This window comes from Stenella coeruleoalba (assembly GCF_951394435.1).
Source record: "Stenella coeruleoalba genome assembly, chromosome: 6".
NCBI classification, from domain to species: domain Eukaryota; kingdom Metazoa; phylum Chordata; class Mammalia; order Artiodactyla; family Delphinidae; genus Stenella; species Stenella coeruleoalba.
This window is the reverse complement of record NC_137151.1, coordinates 84,894,751-84,921,842: the sequence shown is the minus strand read 5'-3', so window position 1 is coordinate 84,921,842 and position 27,092 is coordinate 84,894,751. Positions and strand designations below refer to the sequence as shown.

Here is a 27,092-nt window from a genome sequence, read left to right as displayed (position 1 = left end):
TATATAACCCCATTGTTACCCCCTTTCAGTGCATGTTTTCTGAAAGTAGGTTATACTTTTAATTCCCTGCAAATTACCTTCATACCCACTATTACCTCTCAGTAGTTCCCTCAAAAGCTTCAGCAGCCTTCCTTAGCCCTGATCCTTTCTGACCTCTCCAACATGCCCCGCCCTCACTCCTTGTCTTCCATAATGCTGATTACCAGGGTCTTCCTCCTGTTGACTGCTTTGCAGAATCATTTCCCACTTTCCACTGCCTGATAACACCCCAAAGGCAGTCTCCGTACTTCTTGTTTTTCAACGTAATTTCCCTCAAAGGTTTCATATATCCCTTTGGGCGGAATGACTTCCCGATACACATCTTTAATCTAAATCTCTATTCCTAAACCCTAATTCTACAGCTCCACTTGCTCGTCATGCTGTCACTTCAAACTCAAACTACAGAGAGCAAACCTCTCTGTAGCCCCAACGGCCTGGCCTCCAAAAGTCCACGTCCATCTGCCTACTTGACACTGCTCGAATTAGAATTTGATTTCCACCACCTTCCCTCACCCCAAGTTAGCTCCTCTTGCACAGTCCCTCATTGTGGGATGACACTGCAATTCATCCAGTTGCTGAGGCCAGAAACTGAGTCATGATCCAGGGCTGCTGCACGTGATGGCACAGACTGAGCCCCCCACCAGGATGCCTGGCCAAGTAGGCGTACTCAGCCCGTGCTCCTCTCACCTACCTCTGGTGCCCAGCGCCCAGGTATGTCTATGGGAGGAAGGGAGCCCTCTTCACAGAAACGTGCTGAGAGGGTCTGCTGACACCAAGAGGCAGAACTAGCTTTTTCTAATTCACGCAAACCGACCATATAGCCTCTGGGAGTATTCCTGCATTCTACTTCATACAACCCACATCTAGCTCAAAAGCATTTGCTCCACTTCCAAAATATATTTGGAATCCCACCACTTACCACCTCCATCACTATCACCCTAGGCTCTGAGTCACCACTTTATCTCACCTGGCAGACTGCCTCCTAACTGTTCCACTTGTTCAACTCTGCTGCCACAGGGATCTTTTGAAAACATAGATTGTGGCACTCCCAGTGACTTTCTGTGAAACCTAGAATAAAATCCAAACTTCTTACCATGGCTTTCACGACACTAAATGCTCTGTTCCCTGGTTACATTGTGCATCTCATTCCCCACCGCTCTGCCCCTTGCGGCTCTCTCCAGGCAGGTGTGTCTTCTTGCTGGTCCTCGGGGCACTCAGGGCCTACACTTGCTGTGCTGCTGCCTGGGATGCTCTTTCCCCAGGTAGTGGGGAGCCTCCACGCCTCACTTCATTCAGGTCTCTACTCAAATGTAAGCTCACTGACTCTAAAACATCGCCCTCTTTTTCATCACTCCTTATCCCTTATCTTGCTTTTCTCTTCAGAGGACTTATCATTATCTGACATATATACACTTACATACACACACACACGCGCGCACACACACACACACACACACACACACACACACGTTTCTTGTCTCCCCTTCTAAACATACGGTCCAAGTGGGCAGAGACCTTGTCTTTTCTCTTCCCCACTATAACCACAGTGCCTACCACACATAAGTACTCATTAAATATAGGTTGACTCAAATCAACACACTGTACAAGTTAAATTTACACAATGTTATATGTCAATTATATTTCAATTAACCAGTGTTGACTGACTAAATCAATATTCTCCCCAGAAGCATCAAATATTCAAATTGCTACCAGCATTTGGGGATTAAATTGTAATCATTATTAATTCTTCTACCTCCCTTGACTTCTACTTCTTCAAATACCATTACCACATTTATTCAATCCTCCTAACTGGTGCCTCTGCTTCTAGTCCTTCTTCCACCCTCCAAAACCTTCCCACATACGTCTAATCATCTTCTCAAAACGGTGCTGTAACCACTAAAGGTTTCTCAGCAAGGGAGTATCCAAAAAAAAAAAAAAAATCCCCAAATCATTCCTGACAAAATTTAAATTCATTAGCCTTGCATTCAAGATTCTTCAGTGTAAACCTCAACTTCAACAGAGTAAAAAACTGGTCTCTCTCACTACCCTTGTTTTGTTTTTATCTTAGTGCCTATGCTCCTTTCTTTGGAACATCTAGATTCCTAATCAAATCCTTCCCTTCCTGCAAGGGCTAGCTTGAAAGCCCCTTCCCCCAAGCATCCCATCCAGCATTCACTATCCACGCAGCCTGTTGTCAGTTACCCACATAGTGCTTTGTGACAGCATGTGCCAAAAGGAGTCATCAGTTACATACCTTCTGCTCCTACTAAACCATAGTGCATACTATTTATTTCCTGAAAGTACCTTTTCTCCACCCATTTCTCACTGCAGTGTTATTCTTAATCCCTTCTCTGTGAGCCCTACACCAATCTCTTAAATCAGAAGTCATCTCTATTACATTTGCTCACTACGGCACTATCACATATGGTATATTTACTTGTGTTTCTTATCTCCCCCACTACTCAAGAGAAATCCAGAATTCTTATGTGCAAACCATTGATATATTAACTACCCATAGTTCTTACTCTTTAAAATATATTATCCTTCTAAGCAATAAATCCTTGACCTATTTCAGTTACTGTATGCATGAACTACATCCCTTTTTAAAATTCTGTATTTAGACCAAGCAAGTTTGAAGATATTTTATTATATATCGTATATACCACTTAGTCACTTAATTATTCACTATTTCCAAAGCTCTAAAAGAAAATTCCTTATTAATGAGACCCAAGAAAAGCTGATTTTAGGGTACAATCAATTTCTTGAGGGTATACTACTAACACTTTATTCACAAGCATGTTTCAGCTCACAGAGAAGTATAAAATGTGTCATTCACTCCAAGACAGAAAAACACTAGGAGGCAGCACATGCACAAAGCACCATTTAAAACTAAAACTACGAATGCCTCTTTAGCAAGTAGCCACCTATATTTTTAAGGTTTGCATAAATCAAGAAGTGAGCTATGAGTAGAATGCCAAGAAAGACAATGGAACAGTTCAACAGTTTTGAGACAGCAGATGGAGTGTTATTTCACTTAGGGACAGTCCACTTCGTGGCCTGTTAAAAGAGTTCCATAAATACTCCTCAAACTGACACACCCTCTGGAATGACTGCTATGACAAACCAAACTGAAGGAGAGGACAACCTATAAGATGACTCATCCAACTCCAAGCCAACTGTTGCAAAGGATGTAGGTGTGCTAGCCACTGATCAAGCCTCATTCTCCTAATTTCCCAATGGATACTTGAGTTATATTAATTTTGAAATACCTGTCAAGAAGGCCAGGGTCCAGAAAACAGTGAGTTAACTAACAGTAGCTGCCAGAGGCATGGAGCCTGTGTTTTGATGAATCATTCCTCAGTACAAAGAAACAGAGCTTATACCGCAGAACAGTACCCCATGTAGATCAAGGACTCTGAGGTCTAATGTATGTCTCTGCCTAGCAAAAAGAAACTTCACTTGGGCAGGTAGCCACTAAAAATTTATAAATTAAATGTTAAGTTCTCCTTTTATTTGCAGATTTTCCAGTACTACTAGATTTTCCTTATCAAATATCTTTATCGGAACCTGCCAGAACCAGACAACCTTATCTTAGTTTATTTGTACAAAGTTATGACAACAGTGGAACAAAAATGTAACAGTTCATATGAGTTCATTTAACACTGGCATGCTTGGCATATCAAAATCATACTTTTTTTCCCAAAAGAGCTAGAAGCAGTTATAGATTATACCAATTTTACAAGTCTAAAACATGACATTCCTCTCTCCAATCCTATCATTCTACTTATTTTGAGCCTGTTTAAAAGTTGAATTTTGTATCTTATGTATCTTTTGTATCTTCCTCCCAAATACCCCAATTCTGTACAAGTAGGAATTTTTAGAATTACATAAGCATAGTACTTTGTATTTATGGTAATTTATAGTGAATGACCTTGAAAAATTCAACATAAAAAATGATAACCGTTTTTAAACATCTTTGACAGGCTTGCTGTAAAATATATTTATTACTACCACTAAGGTTAAAGGTCTTGGCTCAAGGTCATATAGCATATGAATTAGTAATGTAGCTGGGATACATTTCCAATTCTTAATAGATCTCAGACTGTATCCAAAGGATAGAAGTAAACTAAAAGACTAAATAGCAATTTAACTTTAATCCATAAAGATCCTTTGCCAAAATACTGGAAGGAAGGAAGGAAGGAAATATGGGAGGACAGGAGTGGAGAAGGTAGAGGAGGAGAGAGATGAGGCAGGGAGGGAGGGAGGGAGGGAGGGAAGATGGATACATTGGCTTGACACTTTACTCCAAGTATTTCATTTCCAATTCTATTACCAGCTGCAAAACTGTGGTTTCCCTTGTTTTTCATCATTAGTTTCTGTCTTCATACAGAGACTAATTCGTCCTTTTGGAAAGGCTTTAACGAAAAAAAGCAGGTAACTGAAAAGCCATCCTTCTGTTCCTACTATGTCCAGTTTGACGTAAGCTGCTCTCTCATTTCTAGCTCACTACGGTATCTGTTGCTGTGGAATGGATACTCTTCTCCATCTGTTAAATAAACCATCATCACTCCAGATCCAATTCTGTTTTAAATGCTTACCTCCAACTTGGCCTTTTATAGCCTTTTAATGAAAATAAATTTTCAGCCTTCTTTTATAAATATTTTTCTTAAGGTCAGGTTAAAAAATACAAGCCTGTATAGTGTAGCTAAAGAAAAACTTTAAATTTCCAGCAAATGTAGATTAACCACTTGCCAACAAGGTTAGAAATATAAACCTGTACAACATGTACGTGATCAAAGATATTCTCTCTTTCCCTTACTGCTGAGTTTAACATTTGTATGGATGTGCAAAACAAAGTTATGATGAGACAGTCTGAGTATGAGGCCACATGTTCCTAAGCTTTCCAATGACTTATTCAGACCCAATTATTAATATATAGTTGGCCTTCCATACCCGTGGGTTCCACATATGGAATACAGAGGGCTGGCTGTAAGCATCCTCGGATTTTAATATCTGTGGTGGGATAAGGAGGAAACCTGGAACCAATCTCCAAGGATACCGAGGGACGACTCTTGCTATATATAGACAAAACTAATCCAACTGACATGATCAGAGGATTAGAGAAAATCCTTTATAGGAATAACAGTTCAGCAATTTCATGACCACATTTCCAAAATTCTACACAAATGCAGGAGGTTCTCATACTATAATTTTAGTAGAGAAGAATAAATCCAACAGTAAATTTTACTCTAAAAAGAGAGTATAGAAATTTCACTTACAAAATACCACCTCAAAATGGCAGCTCCAAACACTGCACTTTGCTCTCCGTCAGCTAAGTGATAAACTCTCTTAAGCATTACCATTTTCAAAATTTCTCAATGAGTACATTAATTTGTAATAAATTTACTTACTCTTAAACTAAGAAGTCACAATTATATCAAAGAAATCTAACAACCCATGAAGACAAAATAATTAGGATTATATATTTTTTACAACAAAATAGCTAATATATAGCACCTACTCTCCCTGGACTGAAATCCCTGTTATTATTCAAAGGAACTTGAGCAAGGTAACAGTGCTGGTACGTGGCAGAATGAGGGCTCAGGCGCAGTCTGTCTGACGCCAGGGTCAGTGTTCTTTCAACCTCTACTCAGTATCCACTGGGCCAAGAGATTCCTAACAAAACCCGAGATGAGATTTCCTCACCAATATGGTACCAAGACTAAAATATGTTGTGATAGAAAATCAGAAAATAGCAACTAAGAAACAATTTCTAGGGAAATCAGAGATACTAATTTTCTATTGAGGTGCTTTTTTTAGTTGAAGAGAAAATAAGGGAACAAAACAAATCATTCAATTCAGCCTATCAATACCAAAAAGGGAAAAAAGAAAGTATCTTCCTTCTTTATGTTTAAGTCTCTAAAAATGAAATACGAGTTTTGGGTTAATGTGAATAGAGCAAGTGTGACTGCTACAGCCTTGGCAGCAAATAAACTTCTTATCTCAGTGGCTCATATTATTGCTGGTAAATGCCAATGAATGGTCTAAAGATACCAATGGGCTCATAAGCAACCCTCCTTTTATATCCGAGTATAAAAGTAGCTAACAACATATCTTTGTGTGGGCTGACAAACAGCACTCTAATGAAGAAGCAAGCGGCAAACAGGAGAAATAAGCAGGGCAAAGGCAGCTATTCCTTTGAAGAACAAAAAGTGCCTTTTCCATGTGGCAGACCTAAGTGTATTTGTACTGCACTGACAACTATCAAAGTTTTATTTATATTCCCTATCTTCCTGGTTCTCTTCCTCTCTTATGCAAGTAAATATTTATAAAACTCTATGAAGATCAGTTAACATTCGTGTTCAGACAGAAAACAAGGTGCCACACTTCTGGCACGATAAAGTGTCATGCTTATTTACGATTATTATTAACGAAAAAGACGAGTACACAAAACTCCAAAGAGTCAAAGAAACTGAAAGCAAAGAGTAAGAAGACAGGAAAAAAAAATTGGTCACCAAATGCTTGTACACACTACTTAAAAAAAAATCAGGATCAGGGCCACTGGAATTACAAGATGCTATACTTGTGTGGTATAAATTTAAAATAAGGAAATATAAACAAGTTCCCTGAAAGAGATAGGTTTCTCTTTCTGATGAGAAACAAAACAAAGTTTTGGCAGCAATAGAGACAGAATTATTTCAGTTTAGGGTTAAAGGACCTGTCTCTCCTTTGCATGCCCTGAATATTGCTATCACAACAAAGCAAGGCACATGTACATGACTACTCTACAGCTATTCCAACCACAATACATCCTTACTGATTGCTTTTAGGAAAAAAAAATCCCTCATTTTCATTGGTCTCCAGAGAGCCATACTTAAGACTCTACATTCTTTAATGTTCATTTCACAGTTCTATTGTGAAAACTCCAACATGTGTGCTTTATGGACAACACACAGAGAACACGTACATTAACGATATGTTTCTCTAGTGCTATGTACTTTTCAAAACGCTTTCAAAGACGTTCTAATTTGATTACTATTCAAGTTATGAGAACATATTACTCCCGCATATAATACAAGAAGCTGCTGGAGAATAGGATGTTTTTAAGACCCTCAAAAATAAAGCAATAGGGAATCCCCTGGCGGTCCAGTTGTTAAGAATCTGCGCTTCCACTGCAGGGGCCACGGGTTCGATCCCTGGTTAGGGAACTAGGATCCCACATGCTGTGCGGCACAGACAAAAAAACAAAATAAAATAATAAAACACAACAATGGAAGAATTAAACAAGAGAAAAAAATATTTTAAAAAAACAGAAAAATAAAGCAACATAACATTTCATATATACATAATTAGGCCTTATCATGAGACTGCTTACACCTATCTATATTTAAACATTTATAATTCTTATCAGTAATACTTTTTTCTGTGAAGTAAGGAGGATGGACATGACAAAATTATACCCAAAATTCACTTGTTAGTGTAATCTATATTAGTTGAAAGTTCTTTAAGTAGAACCAGCTTCTAAAAGGGAAAAAGACGTTCTAGGTCTAAAATACCCTAAAAGCATGCCTTCTATGTAGGAAGGGGATAAAGTACATTCGAAAGCCTACTGTTAAAATCAATTTCTGGTAAATGCTCTAAAACCCCTTGCCTGATCTTCTGCAGTTCCTAAGCCCAAATTTGGGATACAGCCATAGGATACAGGATGGGGTGGGAGTGGGAGGTACAACAGAACAGACTGCCAGGACCATAAATCTGTGGTTACCAACCTCAGTAGTATTCTAACCATGTCACCATGTTTCCCTCAGCTCTCTCTCCCACTCTCCAAGAACAAACATTTCCTATCTTCTCTATGCTCTGAAACCTCACAGCCTCACTCCAACCCCACAACTCATTCTTAGCAGAAAGCCTTCTTTCATATTCTTCAGGGAAATGGAAACCAATGGACAGAAACTCTCTCAACCTCCTCCTACCATGTCTGCAAATCTACCTACCTGCCTGCTTGCCTCTCAATGACCTACTTTATTGGAGATGCTCTTCCTTCCACCAAACCTAATCTTCCACTGTGCTGAGAGCTCCATCTCTTTCCAGGGATCTCACTTTATTGGCCTTTTCTTCTCTTTTGTATCTACTTCAAGTTTTCCTTCTTTACTTTTCTATCAGCAGCCAAACCTGCTCTACTCCAAATAGTTCTCTGACCTTTAAATCTCAAAGCCAATAAAATATTCTTAGAAGGTGGGGAGGAAGTTACCAATATGGGCTACCAATATTGTATTTTCTGAGTGCAAACAATAAAAACAATCCTACCATCTACTATTATCACTTACTAAATAAAAAGACATTGTTACACCAAAAGAAAGAAAATTAGGAAGGACATCATGTAAATGAACACTCCTCATCTTACTTAACACTTATCTGCTTTGGTACAGATGACTGCTCAAAAATTCTTAAAATACTCTTTCTTTGACTTCTGATACTACACTATGCTGGATTTTCTCTTCTCTGGCCACTTTCCCCAAACGGAGCCTACTACTCTATCTTACTTTCAAAATGGGAGTTCCTTAGGGTTCCTTCTCATTTCACACCGTCTCCTGGAGCAATCTCACATACCTCCCCCCAGCTCTGAATCTACTCTTCCATGCTGACCACTCACACAATTCTATCTCCAGCTTGGACCAACCTCCTAATTCTAGGCCTGTATCTGACACTTACTCAACATCACTACTTGGATATCTCACAAATACAGACATGCCAAAAGACGTTAGCTTTCACACTCTGCTAATTGCCTACCCATTATCCATTTCCTACCCTGTAGGTATGGACTAACAGAATTTCTACTTGTTAGGGGTAGCAATAAGCCCAATTAAAAAATAGTTCCCTACATTCCCTTACATCTAGTCTGGCCAGTGTCAGATGGGTGTCTGGGAAACTTCTTTTACCTGATTTATGTGTCACTCTTTCTTCTACTTTGACCATACAAATGAGGCCAAAAGTGAAACACCTATCTGGCAACTATAAGGTGGCAGGCATGAAGTCTAACATCCACACACTAAGGTTGGTCAGAGCAGAAAGCATACCTTACTGATGGCACTAGTCCTGTATTATCTACCCCCAGACTTGTTATATTAGAAAAATAACCCCATTTGTCTAAACCACTGTTGATCAGCCTCCTGATATCTGTAGTCAAACAGATCCTAATTGTTATAACCAAAATTAATTTCTTTCTGTACTTCCAAAGTTTGCAGGAGCAAACGGCCCTATTGTTCCTACTAAAAACATGGTAGTCAACTTGGTATCTCATTCTTCTTCACCCACCAAATACTATCAGCAAGTGCTGCCAATTTCATCTCTTAAACACATATCTGTCTACTTTTTCCACCTCTAATACCCTATTCTAAGCCACTACCACATCTCATTTCGGGCCCAGAACTTCAACTTTTGTCTCCTTCTAATCTGTTCCCACAGAGCAGTGTTTAAAGACCAAATCATGTCATTCCTCTTCTTAAAAGTCTTCAAGTTTCCGACTGCACTTTGAATAGTCCAGAACTCTTAATATGGCATATAAAACCCTATATAAATGTTTGACAAACTGTGTTCAGTGAAGTACCTGCAGAAGAAACACCTGGGATGCTTACTAAAAATGCAGATTTTAAAATCAGTCTTCGGGGTTGGGCTTCAGGAATCTCCATTTTAAAATTAGGACACTAACAATTCAGATGCACATTAAAATATGAGAAGGCCTACCCTTACATAATGTGATCTTATCTCTAAGACTCATCCAGGGCCAATCTCTGTTCACCTTGCCTCACATTTGCTTTCTTTCACCTTCTGAGATGTACTAAACTCCTTCCTGTCCTGGAGCCTTTAAAACCAGACTATCCTATTAATCCTACTCTGCCCTTCCTCTAACTCATTCTAAATTTAACTATCACCTTTCATGGAAAACTAACCATACCTCTTCATCCAGGTAAAATGAGGTCTTCGTGTTATACCCTCTCCTAGCACTCTACTCTGTACTTTTCCTTTCATTTATTACCATCATATTTGATCAGTATTTTTTAAAGAGATAAAATATTAAAGATACAGTTAACTATTTCCCCTGCATCCACTCCCTTTCCTCCCAGAGGTAAGCTTTACTGAAGACTGGAGTGCATGTTCTTATACTTTTAACTGTGTTGTGTATTTGTCTCAAAAAGTCTGTTATGGGTATATAAAAAGTGTCATATGGTATATATCATTTCACCTCCTTTATAGCAGTTAAAATGAACTAGATAGATCTACATGTATCAGTATGAACAAATCACTTATCATCTTTTAATTATTTTAGTAATGATTTATTCCATATCTGCAACCCCCTCTAGATTGCAAACACCAGGAGCTGGATCATACTTGTCTCATTAACCACTGCATACATTAAGCACTCTGCAGTTTCTAGCACATAATAGGCAATAAATAAATAAACACTAGTTGAATGAAGAACTAATTCATGAATGAATAATGAACAAGATAATGCTAAGGTTAGTTTATATAAAATCTGACTCTCTGCCAAATTAAATTAGCTAAATATCTTGAATTAATTCTGTTACATGCTGTTGAAACAAAAACTAATAAATACTGAGGGATAACTGGTTCTTAATAGAAAGAAAGAAAAATAATTTTAAAGGTTATATGTATTAACTTATATAAAAGGATCTAATTTTGGACATTGGTGGGGGACCTACACATAGCAACAGAAAAGAAGAGGAGAAAACACACACAAGAGGAAAACAAAATTCTTGGTATACAGAAGAGATGAAAAATTGTTTGGTAACTAAGTAAAACAGGGACTAACAATATTGAAGAGGAAACCTAGAGACCAGAAGAGTCTTAGCCACTTTCTTACAGTTACATAAGTGGGAAAGCAACTTCAGAGAAAAAATGGACTACTTGACCACTTTTGTACCGTACTACATTATTATAAATGCAATTCTGGAAGAAAGGAGAACAGATGGAAAATGCATACATTTACCACTCACCACCAGAATACAGACATTGGGAAAGGCAGAAGTTATTTTTTAAATACACTTTAATAGCAGAATTGTTTCTTCATAGTCTAGTATACATGGCATATTTTTGTGATTTTTGCTTATATTTAACAGTCATTAAAAATCAAATGTATAGAAGGACAACTGTAACTGTCTCTAAATGAGGATAGAATATTTCATTATTTCATCTTTTCATCACTGAATCATTCTAGTTTTGTTGGTTTCCAAAAAAAAATTTACACTAAAAACAAGTGCAGGGGATTCCCTGGTAGCGCAGTGGTTAAGAATCCGCCTGCCAATGCAGGGGATACAGGTTCAATCCCTGGCCTGGGAAGATCCCACATGCTGCAGAGCAACTAAGCCCATGTGCCACAACTACTGAGCCTGCACTCTAGACCCCACAAGCCACAACTACTGAGCCTGCATGCCGCAACTACTGAACCTCACATGCCTAGAGCCCATGCTCTGCAACAAGAGAAGTCACGACAATGAGAAGCCCGCACACCGCAAAGAAGAGTAGCCCCTGCTTGCCGCAACTAGAGAAAGCCTGTGTGGAGCAACAAAGACCCAAGACAGCCAAAAATAAAAACAAATAAATTAATTAATTTAAAAAAAGTGCAGATGTGAATAAAGATACATTCATTTTTGGATAATAAAGTTCCAGATCATAGAACTTTTATACATAAATAGGATTAATGAAAACCCCTAACTTTGAGTTCTGTGAAAAGTAAGGATTTATAAACGTTTTAATAAATTGAGTTTAGCTAACAGACATTTAGAGGAGACAAACAAAAGGACTGAAAAATGCATCTTCTGAATCTGGAAGCAGGGGGAACTCTACCAAACTCATTTTACAAGGTCACCATCACCCTGATACCAAAACCGGACAGATATCACAAAAAAAGACAATTACATGTCAATATCCCTGATGAACACAGATGCAAAAATCCTCAACAAAATATTAGCAAAGCAAATTCAGCAATTCATTAAAAGGATCATACAGCATGATCAAGTAGGATTTATTGCAGGGATGCAAGGATGGTTCAACATCCACAAATCAGTAAATGTGTTCCACCAAATTAACAAATAAAGGATAAAAATCATTATGATCATCTCAATAGATGCAGAAAAAGCATTTGACAAAATTCAACATCCATTTAGGATAAAAACTGTCAACAAAGTGGGCATAGAGGGAATGTATCTCAACATAATAAAGGCCATATATGACAAGTCCACAGCTAACACCACACTCAACAGTGAAAAGCTGAAAGCTTTTCTTCTAAGATCAGCAACAAAATAAGGATGCCCACTCACCATTTTTATTCAACATAGTATTGGAAGTCCTAGATAAAAAGCAATCAAGACAAGAAAAAGAAATAAAAGAAATCCAAATTGGAAAGGAAAAAGTCAAACTGTCACTATTTGCAGATGACATGATATTATATATAGAAATTTAAAGGCTCCATCAAAAAACTGTTAGAATAACCGAATTCGGTGAAGTTGTAAGATACAAAATCAATACACAATAAGTCTGTTGCATTTCTATACACTAATAACAAACTATCAAAAAAGAGAAATTAAGAAAACAATCTCATTTGCAATTGCATCAAAAAGAATAAAACACCTAGGAATAACTTTAACCAAGGAGGTGAAAGACCTGTATTGAAAACTACAAGGCATTAATGAAAGAAACTGAAGACAACACAAATAAACAAAGAAATATTCTGTGTTCATGAACTGGAATACTGTTAAAATGTCCATACTGCCCAAATTAATATACAGATTCAATGCAATCCCTATAAAAATTACAATGGTATTTTTCACAGAAATAAAAAATAAATCTAAAATTTGTACAGAACCACAAAAGACCCCAAATAACCACAGCAATCTTGAGTAAGAAAAACAACGCTGGAGGCATCACACTCCCTGATGTCAAATCATATTACAAAGCTACAGTAATTAAAACAGATGGTATTGGTATAAAAACAGATACAGAGATCAATGGACCAGAATAGAACCCAGATATAAACCCAAACATATATGGTCAATTAATTTACAACAAAGGAACCAAATATATACAATGGAGAAAGGACAGCCTCTTCAATAAACAGTGTTGGGGAAACTGGACAGCCACATGCAAAAGAATGACACTGGACCACTATCATACACTATACACAAAAATTAACTAAAAATGGATTAAAAAACTTGAACCTAAGACCTAAAATCATAAAACTCCTAGAAAAAACATAAGTAAGCAGTAAGCTCCTTGACACAGGTCTTGTGATATTTTTGAATCTGACACCAAAAGCAAAAGCAAAAATAAACAAGCAGGACTATATCAAACTAAAAAGCTTCTACACAGCAAAGGAAACCAACAAAATGAAAAGGCAACCTACTTAATAGGAGAAAATATTTGCAAATTATATGTCTGATAAGGGGCTAATATCCAAAATATGTAAAGAATTCATACAACTCAGCAACACAATAAATAGTCCAATTAAAGAATGAGATATAAATAAACATTTTTCCAAAGACATTCAGACGGCCAACAGGTACATGAAAATATGCTCTACATCATTATTGGGGAAATGGAAATCAAAACCACAGTGAAATATCACATCTGTTAGAATGGTTATTATCAAAAAGACTAGAAACAACAGGTGTTGGCGAGGATGCAGAGAAAAGGGAACCCTTGTACACTGTTGGTGGGAATGTAAATTGGTGCAGCACTATGGAAAACAGTATGGAGGTTACTCAAAAAATTAAAAACAGAACTACCATATGATCCGGCAATTCCATTTCTAGGCATTTATTGAAGAAAATGAAAACACTAACTTGAAAAGATATATGCACCCCCATTTTCACTGCAGCATTATTTATAATAGTCAACATACAGAAACAAAGTGTCCATCAATGGATGAGCAGATAAAAAGTTGTGAGACACACAGGAATATTACTGAGCCATAAAAAAGAACGAAATCTTGCCATTTAAGACAACATGGATGGACTTCAAGGGCATTGTACTACATAAAGTAAGGCACACAGATAAAGACAAATACTATATGATCTCTCTCATATTTGGAATCTAAAAACAAAAAAACAAGCTCATAGATACAGAGGACAGATTGGTGGCTGTAAGAGGTAGGAGTGGAGGGTGGGGAAAATGGGTGAAGAGCCACCAAACCGACTTCTAGAGCATTGAAGAGCCTACTCAGAATTAGGTAGAAACTTTGCAAATGGGCCATTATCACCAGTATCAGTTCTTAAAGAAGTTCTTTATTGTTTCCTATACTTAAAAATATTTGTAATTTTAACATTCCAAAAAGATAAACACTATTCTGTCAAGTGGTCCAGGTGGCCATTAACTCCAAGAATCCAGCCAAAGAAGGCTTTTTCTTGGTTCCACAATTAACTATGTAATGATACAGACTGAAGTACCTAAGTTAGCCTTTTTTGGGGGTGCCTGCTTAACAAAGTTTGAGATTTCAAAATTATTAAGACAGAACAGTGACATAAGTTCATTTTTTGTAGATATAAACACTATTTGAAATTATCTTATGTAGTTACTTATCTAGGCTGTTATTTTCTGTATTGACTCCTGGTATTTATGGTCTATGAGATCATGTCTCATGTAATCTTGCCCAGAACATAGAGTAGTTCCTGTCTTGTAGGAGGTGCTCCAAATTGCTGCATAAAGGTAAATGAACAAATGAATAAACTTTTGCACCTATTTTGCACGTTATTTGTAAAACACTTTTTAACTTCTCTAGTAGTACTGCCTTCCTCCCTTTTCCTTGCATCTCTACAAAGGAAGTTGTCTAGGGCAAAATAAATTACAACACGGTCACTGGATTTGGCCCCAAGTCCTATAAAACCTGTTTGTTTTTGTGCATTTGGTCCAGCAGCGAGCAAATAATGAAGAAAGCTAATTGTAGTTTTCTAATCAGGAGGGTGGCACATTATTACTTCACAGTCTGAACCAGTCCTTTCTCTTTTCTCCTTTCTGCTGAAGATTTACAGTCAACATGCAGCTTAATGAGATGGTTTTAAAGTGAACTTAAAAAAAAAAAAGTTCGAGCTTCCCTGGTGGCGCAGTGGTTGAGAGTCCGCCTGCCATGCAGGGGACATGGGTTCGTGCCCCGGTCCAGGAAGATCCCACATGCTGCGGAGCGGCTGGGACCGTGGGCCATGGCCGCTGAGCCTGCGCGTCTGCAGCCTGTTGCTCCGCAACGGAGAGGCCACAACAGTGAGAGGCCCGCGTACCACAAACAAACAAACAAACAACAAAAAAAATGCATGTGTTTCTAGACTCTTAGTCTTATATTTAGTCATCTATTTGGTAGGAGTGGGTGAACAGATAATTGTACTTTAAATAAATGTCAGGATTTGAAGGGTGAATTATTATTTTTTTTTTGGTACGCGGGCCGCTCACTGTGTGGCCTCCCGTCGCGGAGCAGAGCAGAGGCTCTGGACGCGCAGGCTCAGCGGCCATGGCACACGGGCCCAGCCGCTCTGCGCCATGTGTGGGATCTTCCCGGACCGGGGCACGAACCCGTGTCCCCTGCATCGGCAGGCGGACTCTCAACCACTGAGCCACCAGGGAAGCCCTGAAGGGTGAACTTTATTAACTTACCAAATTGGAAATATTTCTTTGAAATTTTAAGAATTATAGTGAAAAATCAGTGGTAGATTGAGTCACTGTACAAAATTTCCTTTATCAATATTAGACTTGAGCCTTAAAACTTTATGTCAAACTCACTTGGCATTAAGTACATCTACAGACAAGTCAGTGTCTATTATTGTTACTTACTGAAGAAAAGCTGACAGTGACATAAAAATGTTGGCTATTATTTTTTCTCTTGGTACATATTTAAAGACTTTTTGGTTACCACCCTTCATTTTATCCCTGGCTTTTTTTTTTTCAAGCTTTATATTCTAAAGTTTTCTAGATAAGAAATGAAAAAAAGTAACTCACTGATTTACTGTATTGAGTTGTCACAGGGTAACAAATTTGTGCCAATATAATACTAAAGAATGGCATATTTCTGAACCTCTAGCTGAGTGGAATTAAGTGAGCCAAACATACAATTGATGGAATTGAAATTTTATCTAGGAGTCCCAAGGATGTTTAGATGCCAGTGTTATTTAATATGCTTGCTGGTATATGGCACAGAAAACTCAGCCCCGTCAATCCTAGAGTTAGGCAATTGAGGCAGCCTCCCTGTTTCTACAGATTGTAACCATCACAGGGGGAGGAACCTTGCCTCTTAGAGCAGCATCTCCAACACATAACATACTGCCTGAACACTGTGTGTGTGTGTGTGTGTATGTGTGTGTGTGTGTGTGTGTGTGTAAATAGAAAAATAAAAAGAAAAGCAAAACAAAACTCAGAAATTCATGCCCACAGTATATCACATCAGGCTACCCACTCAGATCCTATGCCGAAACGCCAGCACTCATTGATGCTATATAAGTCCAAAAAATACTAGGTAAACCAAAAGTTTCAATCTATTAAGAACTTCTGCAGAAGATCCCTAATTCTTAACTAATGCAAAATTCTAAACCTTGCAATGGCAATGAATAAGAACTTTCACAAAGCAAAAACTGTAAAACACAATATGCAAACAGCAGCAGCTCTCTATCCAAAAGCCCCCACATGTACAAGGTAAATGTACTAACATGCCAGTAAGTAGATCATTACATGACAAAGCCCAACATATAAGGGATACCAAATAAACAACAGTGATGGTTCTGTGGCAGACATATATGGTGGATGTAAAATAAAATTGCACAACAGAGACAAAATAAAAATTAAAGCTTCTCCAGTTTTTATTACTTGGCTAAAAACACAGCAATTCGTTTTTTCTCCTTTGTTTCTCCTTTAGGTGAAAAAGAAAAAATGTCATACAATGACTGTTGTAACAGCATATTTTAGTTGAAACACTTCACAAACAGGTAATAGAAAGTTAAGCTCTACTTCCCTCCTCCCGAAAACCATTCTCTAAAGTTTCTCTTTTGGGTAAAAAGAGGAAACATTAAGGCAGAAATATTTTATTGGTATGATTAAAGAGGGTTAATAGTATTAGTCGCCACAAAAATTTTAACAAAATCACTTGTCGTGCAACTTGAAAGGATGTCAAAATGAAGTTCCATTTTGCAGAAAATGTAGCATTTATTCATTTCAATTCAAAGTAGAAACAATATTATTTAGTTCATTTCTTTAAGTTATAAAACTTGTGCAGAGACCTGGACCCACAGATGCATGTATTCAAAGTTGATTGTAAAATAAATTACCAACAATAAGCTATATCATATTGAAAAAAAGTTTACACTTTAACACTTACGGATTAAAAAAAATATTTTAAATAAAAGTAGTGGCAAATGTCAACAACATTAAAAGATTTGGAAATGAACATATCAGCAATGTGAAGATTTGAAAATGAAAAGCCATTTTATGAGCAACTTTGATATAATTTTTAAAGTTACCTCATTTTCAGCCAAAAGTTAATTATGATAGGAAAGGGTGAAAAAGAAAGAATACTCAAGATTAACAGATTTTGAGTTTTTCAATTAGGATCTTTAATTTTGAGGGACTATGAGAAAGAACAAAAAACAGACCTTGGATTGAGTTCAATAAATAATTTATACCACATCATTTAATCTCTTTTAAATGGAAACAAGACTTAAGTTTTATGTTATCCCCTCAAAGGACGAATTGTAATGATCCTTAGCGATGTTTCGTGAAAGGCATACACAAAATAATGAAAACTATTAATTCTAAGCTAAGGAAAAGTTTAACAAGAGGCTGAAGATGATCATTTTAATTTGGATCTTACGATGGAATGGCCCAAACATGAATAGTTATATTTGCATAACTGACGCTAATATTTCAGCATCATTCTAATTTTAATAGATATAAGGTGAAAGCAAGCAGAGCTTATTTGAACAAGAGCCAGTCACTTAAAAGTTCAGGTTCTCACCTATACAAACTTGTGGGGAGAAAAGCTTCCTAGGCAAGTTTAAATTCTGAGAAGAAACTGGTACTTTTTTTAAAGAGTAATAATATTTAAGTTTTAACATTTAAGTCAACTAAGTCTTTTAAAAATTAATGCATTTCAAGAACAGCAATATACATTTACTTCATGAATAAAAAATAAAAATCCCAGAACTATGAAAAAGGTGGATGCTAAGGACAAGACACACAACAGAGTAACAGACAAATACAGAGCCTTATTCTGAAGCCACTCAAAGATCCAAACATCTAAAATAAAAACAATGTGCTGGGAAAAAAAGACAACCTAAAAAGAAAAAAAAAAAATTTTTTTTTTTTCAGAAAACATTTGTTTAGAACTCCAATAATCTTTTGGTTACTTAAAATCTTTTTACTTATATATTTAGCCTAATACCAGAGGAATTTAATTTAAAAAGCCAGTGATGCAACATTTATTTTTAGAGTCACATTTCTGCTACTCTTTACTTTCTTTCAAAGGTTCTGGGGTAATGTTTTATTTTTAGAACTACTGTATAATTGTGACATTCACTTCTAACTTTACTAGTGTTTATAAACATGGCATATAACTATATACTAGAAAAATACAATTAAGTAGTTTTAATAAACACTGATGGGACAATCAGTTTGCCAAATAACTTACAGTCATATTAACCAGTACTGCTAGTTATGCTTCTCAATAAAAATAAACAACCAACAAATAACTGTCCCAAAAAACATAAACCAACCCCATCAAAAAAGAGAAAATAAAAGTAAATACATTAATTGAGAAAGCAAGGTGCTACCTGGAAAAGAGGGCTGGGAGGAATGGGAGTTTCCACCAGATAACCTTTAAGATTACTTTCCAGCTCAACCATGTGATTCTAATAAATTACAAGATTACAAATTAGGTAAGAATTTGTCCTTTTAAAAGCTAAGCCCTCCAAATAGATAATTTTAATCATCTGATACATTAGGACTGAAAACATTTCAGCAAGGTAAATACTTGATGAAATAAAAATCATTATTTTTTATAATACTATATCCAGAAAAATCAGGTCCTCAGATATAAAATTTGGCCTAAAAATAAGTATACCAAATTGTTCTCTACCACTGAGATTTTAACTAAAATATTTTCGAATTAGTAGATGAAATTTAGAGTTAGAAGTCTAATAATAACAACAACAGTGTTATGAGATCAACTGCCAGAATTTGTCATTTTATTACTCTTTTCTATGAGCCTCCATACTGGACTGCTTACAGAGTTCATCAAAGCACTTGGAATCAAGGATCATCACTTCTTTATTTAACCAAAACATAACAGTTCCCAATAAGAAGTGTTTTGTAATTTATGCCAAAAATACCACGGACGCCACCAGAAAAGCAATGTGCTAAGTGCTAATTAGTAGCCTATTCATTTTAATTAAAGGTCAATGGATCAGGAAGCCATTATAGAAGTTTTGATCAGTGCTGGTTTTACACATCTTAAAAATTTCTATAGCTACAACTTATTAAAATTACTAACAGATCTACAATCTACAAAACAGGTAAGGTTAACTAAGTCAACCTTAAAATAAATTTCCTTCCTTTCGTATGCTCACAATATAAATTTAGAAAGGAATGTTTTAAAACCACAGTAATAAAATCAGTTCATTAAATAAAGATTTATCAGTCTATTTAACAATTTTTTTAAAAAGTACCTTTTCTATTACTATTTAAGTAGTTAAGGACTCTAAAAAAAGTCAAGTTTTGCCAGCTGTCTTTTATATTGGATAGATTTTTGCCCTAGATGACCTTAGAGTAGTTTTAAAAGCAAAAAGTCCAGACTAAGACAGTAATTTCTAAATTTCTTCAATGTGCATTGTATGGTATTCACATTAATAAACTACTACTGGGTCAGAAAGAGGGAGAAGAGGAAAAAAAGAATCTCTCCCAGTCCAGTTAAATTCCTTCCATTTCTAAACAGTGTAGAAAACAAATGTTTTAACTGTGTTACAATCTGAAATAAAAGTGGATGAATGATATACTTGAATGTATGTTCATGTATAATTTTGGCCTTGAATTTCATGACAGTGAATGAACTAAAGTAACCTGAGTAAATGTGCGTAAAAATCTGAGGGATGAGCCATGATGAATCATAACAAGCCCCATCTCCAACATCTGGTTTTAATTAAATATTATATTTAATATAAAATGGTAAAGAAGGAACTGAACAGAAAGCATGTTACTTAAAAAAAAAAAATGCATTCTAGCATTTTCAAGACCATCATGGAGAAAAACAAATTTTTACAAATGAATAGCGGAGACTCTTAAAACTAAAAATTGTGCACAATTTTTACAATAAAACTATTCCATAAAGTAAACTGTTCAAACTAAGAAGTACATTATTTTAAGTTGAATACAATCCTTCAATATAATAATTCTGGACACTACTTTAAAGTCAGCTTCCACATGAAATCTGATGTTCTTGCTTTCCCTTTTGTGGAGTTCTCCAATATCATTATTCTACTCTGACAGTGCTAGTAGTGAATGGGAGCAAAACAGAAACCACAAATCTTTAAAGGTAAATTGAACAAGTAAAATATGTTATATTTTATAAATTCCGGTAGAGCAAAAATGTTCGAAGTTCTCTTACGACAAAAACCTGGAATAGATCGATGAACCATTTACACGTGACATACTATGTAAAAATAATTGCTGCTGATTTTTAGGCTATGGATAATGGACATAGATAAATATAAAGATAGATAGACATCTATTAGATATACACATAAACACATACATTGTATATAAATTATCAAGACACCGACTGACAATATCAGTCTATATCAGTGGTTCTTTCCACATACGTACATGCCTATGAAACTACACTGTCAGATCAACCTCTGAGTTACCTCTCTGTTTCAAATGGATTAAAAACATCAACAACAAAAACAACACCAAATGTATCTTTAATAGCAAGTGATCACAAACTTACATATTGAATATACCATGACAATGGAACTGCCTATTTACTAATCCCAAAAGAACTTTATGAAAAAAGCCCACAGATAAATACAAATTCCTGTAAACAACAGTATTTCCCCTTCAAAGAGTTTTTAAAACTTCTATAATATATTTGGGATGTCTTCTCTGGATATGAATGGAAGATTTCATCAAACAAAATTTAAAGTACTGTATTTGATCTACAATGCATGTAACCTCATTATAATTTGGATCATGCTGTGGAAATATACTAAGTTCCTTCTGAAAGTTAAATTCCTTAAAAAGTAGTTAGGGTGAATTTTAATATTACAGTTATTTTACTCAATATACATTCTACTGAGACTGACAGTTCTATTCTAAAGCAATAATACTCTTCATTTGATTTTAGCAACATGTTATTCCTACTCTGGACAATAGGTAAAACAACAATTACATAGTGAATCATTGATATTCTTCCTCAGAAAGCAGAAAGAACCTGCAAATGGGGTAGTGGGTTTTTTTTTTTTAAGTTGTCAAATGGAAAAAAAAAAAAAAAAAATTGGAGAAAAGTCTTTATTCAAATACTTCTAGTACAACCAATAGAAAAACGTCCTCCCTGCAAAAAAAAAAACCCACCAACGCTATACTGCTTTAAAAAAAAAGAATCAAATGAAGCCCTTGAGTATTTCTATACTTTCTCTTCACAGCAGCCTCAAAATTAGCTAAAAATATAAAGCATTTTAATATCTTCATAAAGGATGACTTTTTAAGTTAAAATTCCAACTACTGTACTTAAAATGCTGAAGTTGCTTTCATAAAAAAAAACAATAAAATCAGCTTAAAATAAATTTATTGTACAATACAAAAAGTAGGTATACTGGAAAATAAAAGGTACATTAATATACAAAGCAAATAAAAGAAAGCTAAATAACACAAATGGTTTAATCCAAACACTAAGATAAAATACACAACATTTATGCTAAAAATAAAGTATTTCAGAAAGGATATGCATTTCAAATGAAATGTTAATGATGGAAAAAAAAGAAAAACAAATATGCTAACTTCAAAATGCTTGAATATCAAGAATCAGTAATGGCAAAAAACATTAAATCCAAAAATACTGGGTACTTTTCAAGAATTTTATTTGAAAAGGTATTTAAAATACTGAAAGAATCAAAATAATGTCTTTAAATCCGGCAACGGTTTTCCTTTTTTTTTATTTTTAAATAAAGTTTGGGGGCCTATTCACAGTATCTTCCCTCTTCTTCCATTTATACCTTGCTACAAAAATTTCTGGATGCTCATCCTTAACAAGATTCTATAAACGAAGTAGCTTAGGTAACCCTACTCCATTGGTAAGTGTGTATTTAAGCCTTACAAACATAGTAAGTGGCACAAATTAACATAATTTTGAAATCTATACAAATATGGACACAATATGAAACATTAAGTTTCCATTTTATAAAGTAAAACCTACCTCCAAATGAAACAGTAAAATATAACAATTAGAGCACAGGGGGGAAAAAATAAAGCCTGTTTTGCAAACTATAAATTTAGACATTCAGTTCCCCAAAGCACAATAGCTCTGTGAAACTCATTCGAATGACACTGTTCAAAGGTGTAGGAGAGGTAAGGCCTTCAGCCACACCATTCTCACATAAATGGCCAAACCAGAAGCATCCAGTTAGGATATGCATCTGTACATCAGAGGAACACTGAATTAGCCATAAAATCCTTGGTAATATCCTCTAAAACCTAACATATAATTATTTAAATATATGTTTACTACTTCAGTTAGGCCAAAAGACTTTTGACCAAGTTTGGAAAGGAACTTCTTTTCCTAATATCATAGTTCCCAAACTCATATAATCAAGACTTTCTATATCTGTATTTGCACTAGCATCTAAATCATCCAGGAAAAAACTTTTTGCTGCACTACAATTACTTTTATAGACTTTACCCTACCACATGTATGCCATGATACTAAGAAACTATCAAGTTCTCCTTCTGACCTCACCCCTGCCCTCCAAAATCTTGAAGCTGTGGGGGAACTGTGGGGAGAACCAGAGAAGTATACAGAGGAAGGAAGAAGTGTGAATAGGTCCTACACAATTTTACAATCACTTTGCCAAGACTGACTTTAAACATTGTGAATTATTTGAAATTAGGTTGTGTAGAACCTATAGTCCTTTTCTTAAAAACAAGTTTTGATTCTCAATATTGCATTTATATAACCAAACAAAAGGATTCAGATCTAACAGGCATTTTAGTAGCATACTAACTACCTTCAGACTGAATTCATTTCCTAAATACTCTAAAAGAATTCAAATAAAACAAACTTTATGAGATGTTATTATAATTTATCATAGAAGATTCATTAGCATTTGTGAAATTATTAAAAGCTAAAAACCAAGATTCACCATTCATATTTAAATATAACATGGAAAAAGTTACGTGGATATTACGAAAATAAAATTGTTCAGGTAAACATTTCACTTGAAGACACTCCCTGTTGCTCCTTCTGAGTAACCATTATAGCTTTTTAACAATGAAACATGTCATATTACATCTGAAATTCTTTGGCTGGAATGCTTTAATAACATAAGACACTCCTGTACATGACAATTCTGACAGAACAAAGGAGTTGCAAAGTGAAAACGCAAAGACATTTTAAAGTGTTTGATAAAATTTTAAATAAATTTTTAAAACTTTAAAGCCGAAAAAAAAAGTTAAAGCCAATCTATTACTAAAAATAACAATATTTTAAGCTAATTTTATAATCTACTGCTATATTAAATAATTTGGAATTTATTATTAAGTCTTTTTATTTTTGTATTTAGCTCTATTGCTACTAGAGACATCATGTCAGTTTTAAAAGTGGAAAAAACAAAATGGATGAAATTTATGAGTTCAGTGTGTGGGTTTCAGAACCAAGAAATTACAAATTTGTTACTATGTTAAAATGGGATTATCTTACTGCCTATATAGTTAAAATTTTAATTACACCAAGAAAAATTTTTAAGAAATTTCTCCTTTCATTTTTTTTAAAATAAAGCAAATTTGCTTTATTTACTTATAAATACTTTTTAAAAGACTGACAAATCCACTTTTTAATCTATTAACTTTACACAAAGATTAAAAGAAAAAAAAGCTTTATGGCTCCAGCACCCAAGGTTGAGAACACAAAAAATTCAAATAAATATAGAATGCCAGAAAACTAAAGATGTTTGAAAGGTTAAATGAAGAACATTCTGAAACTAGAACCCATTTCTTTAGCTTTTCTCTCCCAGACTTTCCATTCTATATACTACAGTTGTAGAGATGTCCTCATTTGACTCAGGTGACACTTTTTTCCATACTGTCTCTTTTAAAGCAAGTTCTTGTTGGAGACTTTCATAGTCCAATGGTCCAAAGGAATGCTAGTTGTTCAAGCAACATACATAATTTATTAGTGCACTTGAGTGAAGAAAGGTCCAAGCTATAAAACGGTATTTTTCAATGAATGTTATTAAAATCTGTTAACATTTTCACCCACCACCATCTGATGTTTTGCTCCATGTTACTCATGTTGATGCCCATGGAAGTTTCTATTCTGTCGGCTTTGCATAATTCTCATATATTATTAGAAGTTACTTTGATTGGAACTAACGATAGGAAAATTTACTTAGTAAGTGTTAAAAGTTTTTTCTACTTATAAGTACTTCATACATATTAGCTTCAAGTCTAGTTAGGTAATTTTACTCTAAACATTTTCCATTTGGGATGCAAAGAAATTTAAATTCAAAACAAGTCCTTTAGTGCAGTGAACAACAACAAAGACAAAAAAAAATCTTGTTCCTGGAATGTGAGCTCTGACTCCTTTAAAAAGGAGTATATATGTGCAAAAATATGAAGCCAAACACACTGATAACAAATGTTACCTTAAACTAACAGTGTCAGGAATATTGCATTAAATATTGCATTTCTACAGAAAAATACTTCATCTATGGTGACCTACATAAAACTTACTATGAAGCTTTGTCAGGTCTCTCACTAACACTATAATCCTTTCCCATTTACATATCCACCCACATCAAAATAAACTTCAATTTAAGACTATAACTGACAAATATTAAGAGTAAAAACAGGCTTTCTCTTTATAGCATGTAGCACTTTCCAATTTGTCTTCTTTTAACAGAATCAATTTTTTTAAATATTGCTTAAAATAGCAGAAAAATGGGGGAAGGGAGAAACCCCTGCTCCTAGGCTAACCAGTTCCAATTTAAATAAAACAGTAATATTTAATATCTATGTACTATTGGTCCAGGATGATAATGTCAACAATTTTTTTACACTCATTTGTTATTAGTAAAGATATGAGGCCACTAACAAACTAAGTTTTACTTAAACTGGTGAACCTCATTTTCTCTCTCTTAAAAAAAATTACATAATAATCTAAATAAGAATTTTGCTTACCCTTTGATCACCACCTTCTCTTCGAGGATCAAGTTTTTTTGCAAAGTGTCTCAAATTATCATAGTTATGGAAATTACACAGAGAAACAAGATCCTATAATTAAACAAAACAGGTATAAGAAACTGGCTAGTCATTGGCTATTGTTTTTTCACATTTTAATAAATTACACTAATACTGTCCAGCTTAACTACTATCTCATGGAAAGGACCACTGCATGTTAATAAAGCAGCATGATGCGTCAAGAAGAGAACTGAAATTAGAATAAGAAGACGTGGGTTACAGATTTTGAAAACACTGCTTACTAGCCTGACCCTAGGGCTCCGCCACTCAAATTGTTTAACTGCCGTTTCCTGTAAAATGGGCATTATAATAATAGGACACATGAAATAATTTTTCTATCAAATAACTACAAAGCTGCACAAAAATATAAAGAAATATTCTGGTTATAATCTATTTTAATCTATAAGGAATCCAATGTCACTCTCTAGTTTTTGTAAAATATGTAAAACTGAAAAATAAATTGGAATTTTAATTGAGAAAGTCTGCAGAAAAAACTATACTTAATGCAGACTATAGGAAGTAGTAAACGTAAATAAAACCACAAGATAAAATATTAGCAAGACTTGGGTAACAACAAAAAATACTGAACTAGGGGCTTCCCTGGTGGCGCAGTGGTTAAGAATCCGCCTGCCAATGCAGGAGACACGGGTTCGAGCTCTGGTCCCGGAAGATCCCACATGCCGCAGAACAACTAAGTCGGTGTGCCACAACTACTGAGCCTGCGCTCTAGGGGCCACGAGCCACAACTACTGAAGGCCACGAGCCACAACTACTGAAGTCCATGTGCCTAGAGCCCGTGCTCCACAATAAGAGAAGCCACTGCAATGAGAAGCCTGCACACTACAACGAAGAGTAGCCCCTGCTTGTCGCAACCAGAGAAAAGCCCACGTGCAGCAACGAAGACCCAAACGCAGCCAAAAATAAAAAATAAATAAAAATAAAATTAAAAAAAAAATACTGAACTAGTTAAGAGTAGTAATAATTTTAAATTGCAGTACTTATGTCCTCAAAAAAAAAAAAAAAGACTTTTAAAGGTAGTTTATGGATAAAGATATTCAACCATGCCGATTAAAGATAACAGTGTAAACTATAATAATCTTTCATTTATGTTGGAATTTAAATGACTTCTCCAAGTTTAGTATCTTTTGCTGAGCTTTTGGAAACTGAAAACTAATTATAACCATGAAAATTAAAATATGAGCATCAAACAAACGTAATTTGTAATTAGTGACGATGATTATATGGGAGCTGTGTGGTGGAGGCAATTTAAAGCTCCTTTATGAACATGTCCATGGCTACTGAGTAACTGACAGACTGGCAGTGAGAGTGCCAACAATCAATAAACTCTGGAAAAGAATAAAAAAGTAGAATCATCAGATGGCTCAACTTATATGATCATTATTTTCATTAAGAAAATATGCTTACGTGACAGAAGTGAATTCCCTTAACACTGTTGCCCATCTTGTCCAGGGGAGGAGACCAGCACATCATGCCCATGACATTGGGGACAACTAAAAGAATGCCCCCAGCAACTCCAGATTTTGCAGGAAGACCAACCTGAA

The 27,092-nt window shown here is 35.3% G+C and overlaps 1 protein-coding gene across 2 annotated transcripts in view; it reads right to left on the bottom strand.

The window, feature by feature from the left end:
- Positions 1-27,092, bottom strand: part of GLS (glutaminase) — an 80,393-nt gene that overhangs the window by 9,162 nt on the left and 44,139 nt on the right. The window contains exons 13-15 of one of the 2 annotated variants that reach the window (XM_079923566.1): positions 26,956-27,087; positions 25,471-25,563; positions 21,849-24,434 (exon numbers count right to left, since the gene is read on the bottom strand). In XM_079923566.1, the coding sequence (XP_079779692.1) occupies positions 24,288-24,434; positions 25,471-25,563; positions 26,956-27,087 (372 nt within the window). In that variant the 3' untranslated portion in view covers positions 21,849-24,287. Of the gene's footprint in view, positions 1-21,848; positions 24,435-25,470; positions 25,564-26,955; positions 27,088-27,092 lie in introns of those variants that run through there. The other variant, XM_079923565.1, reaches the window with a different exon arrangement.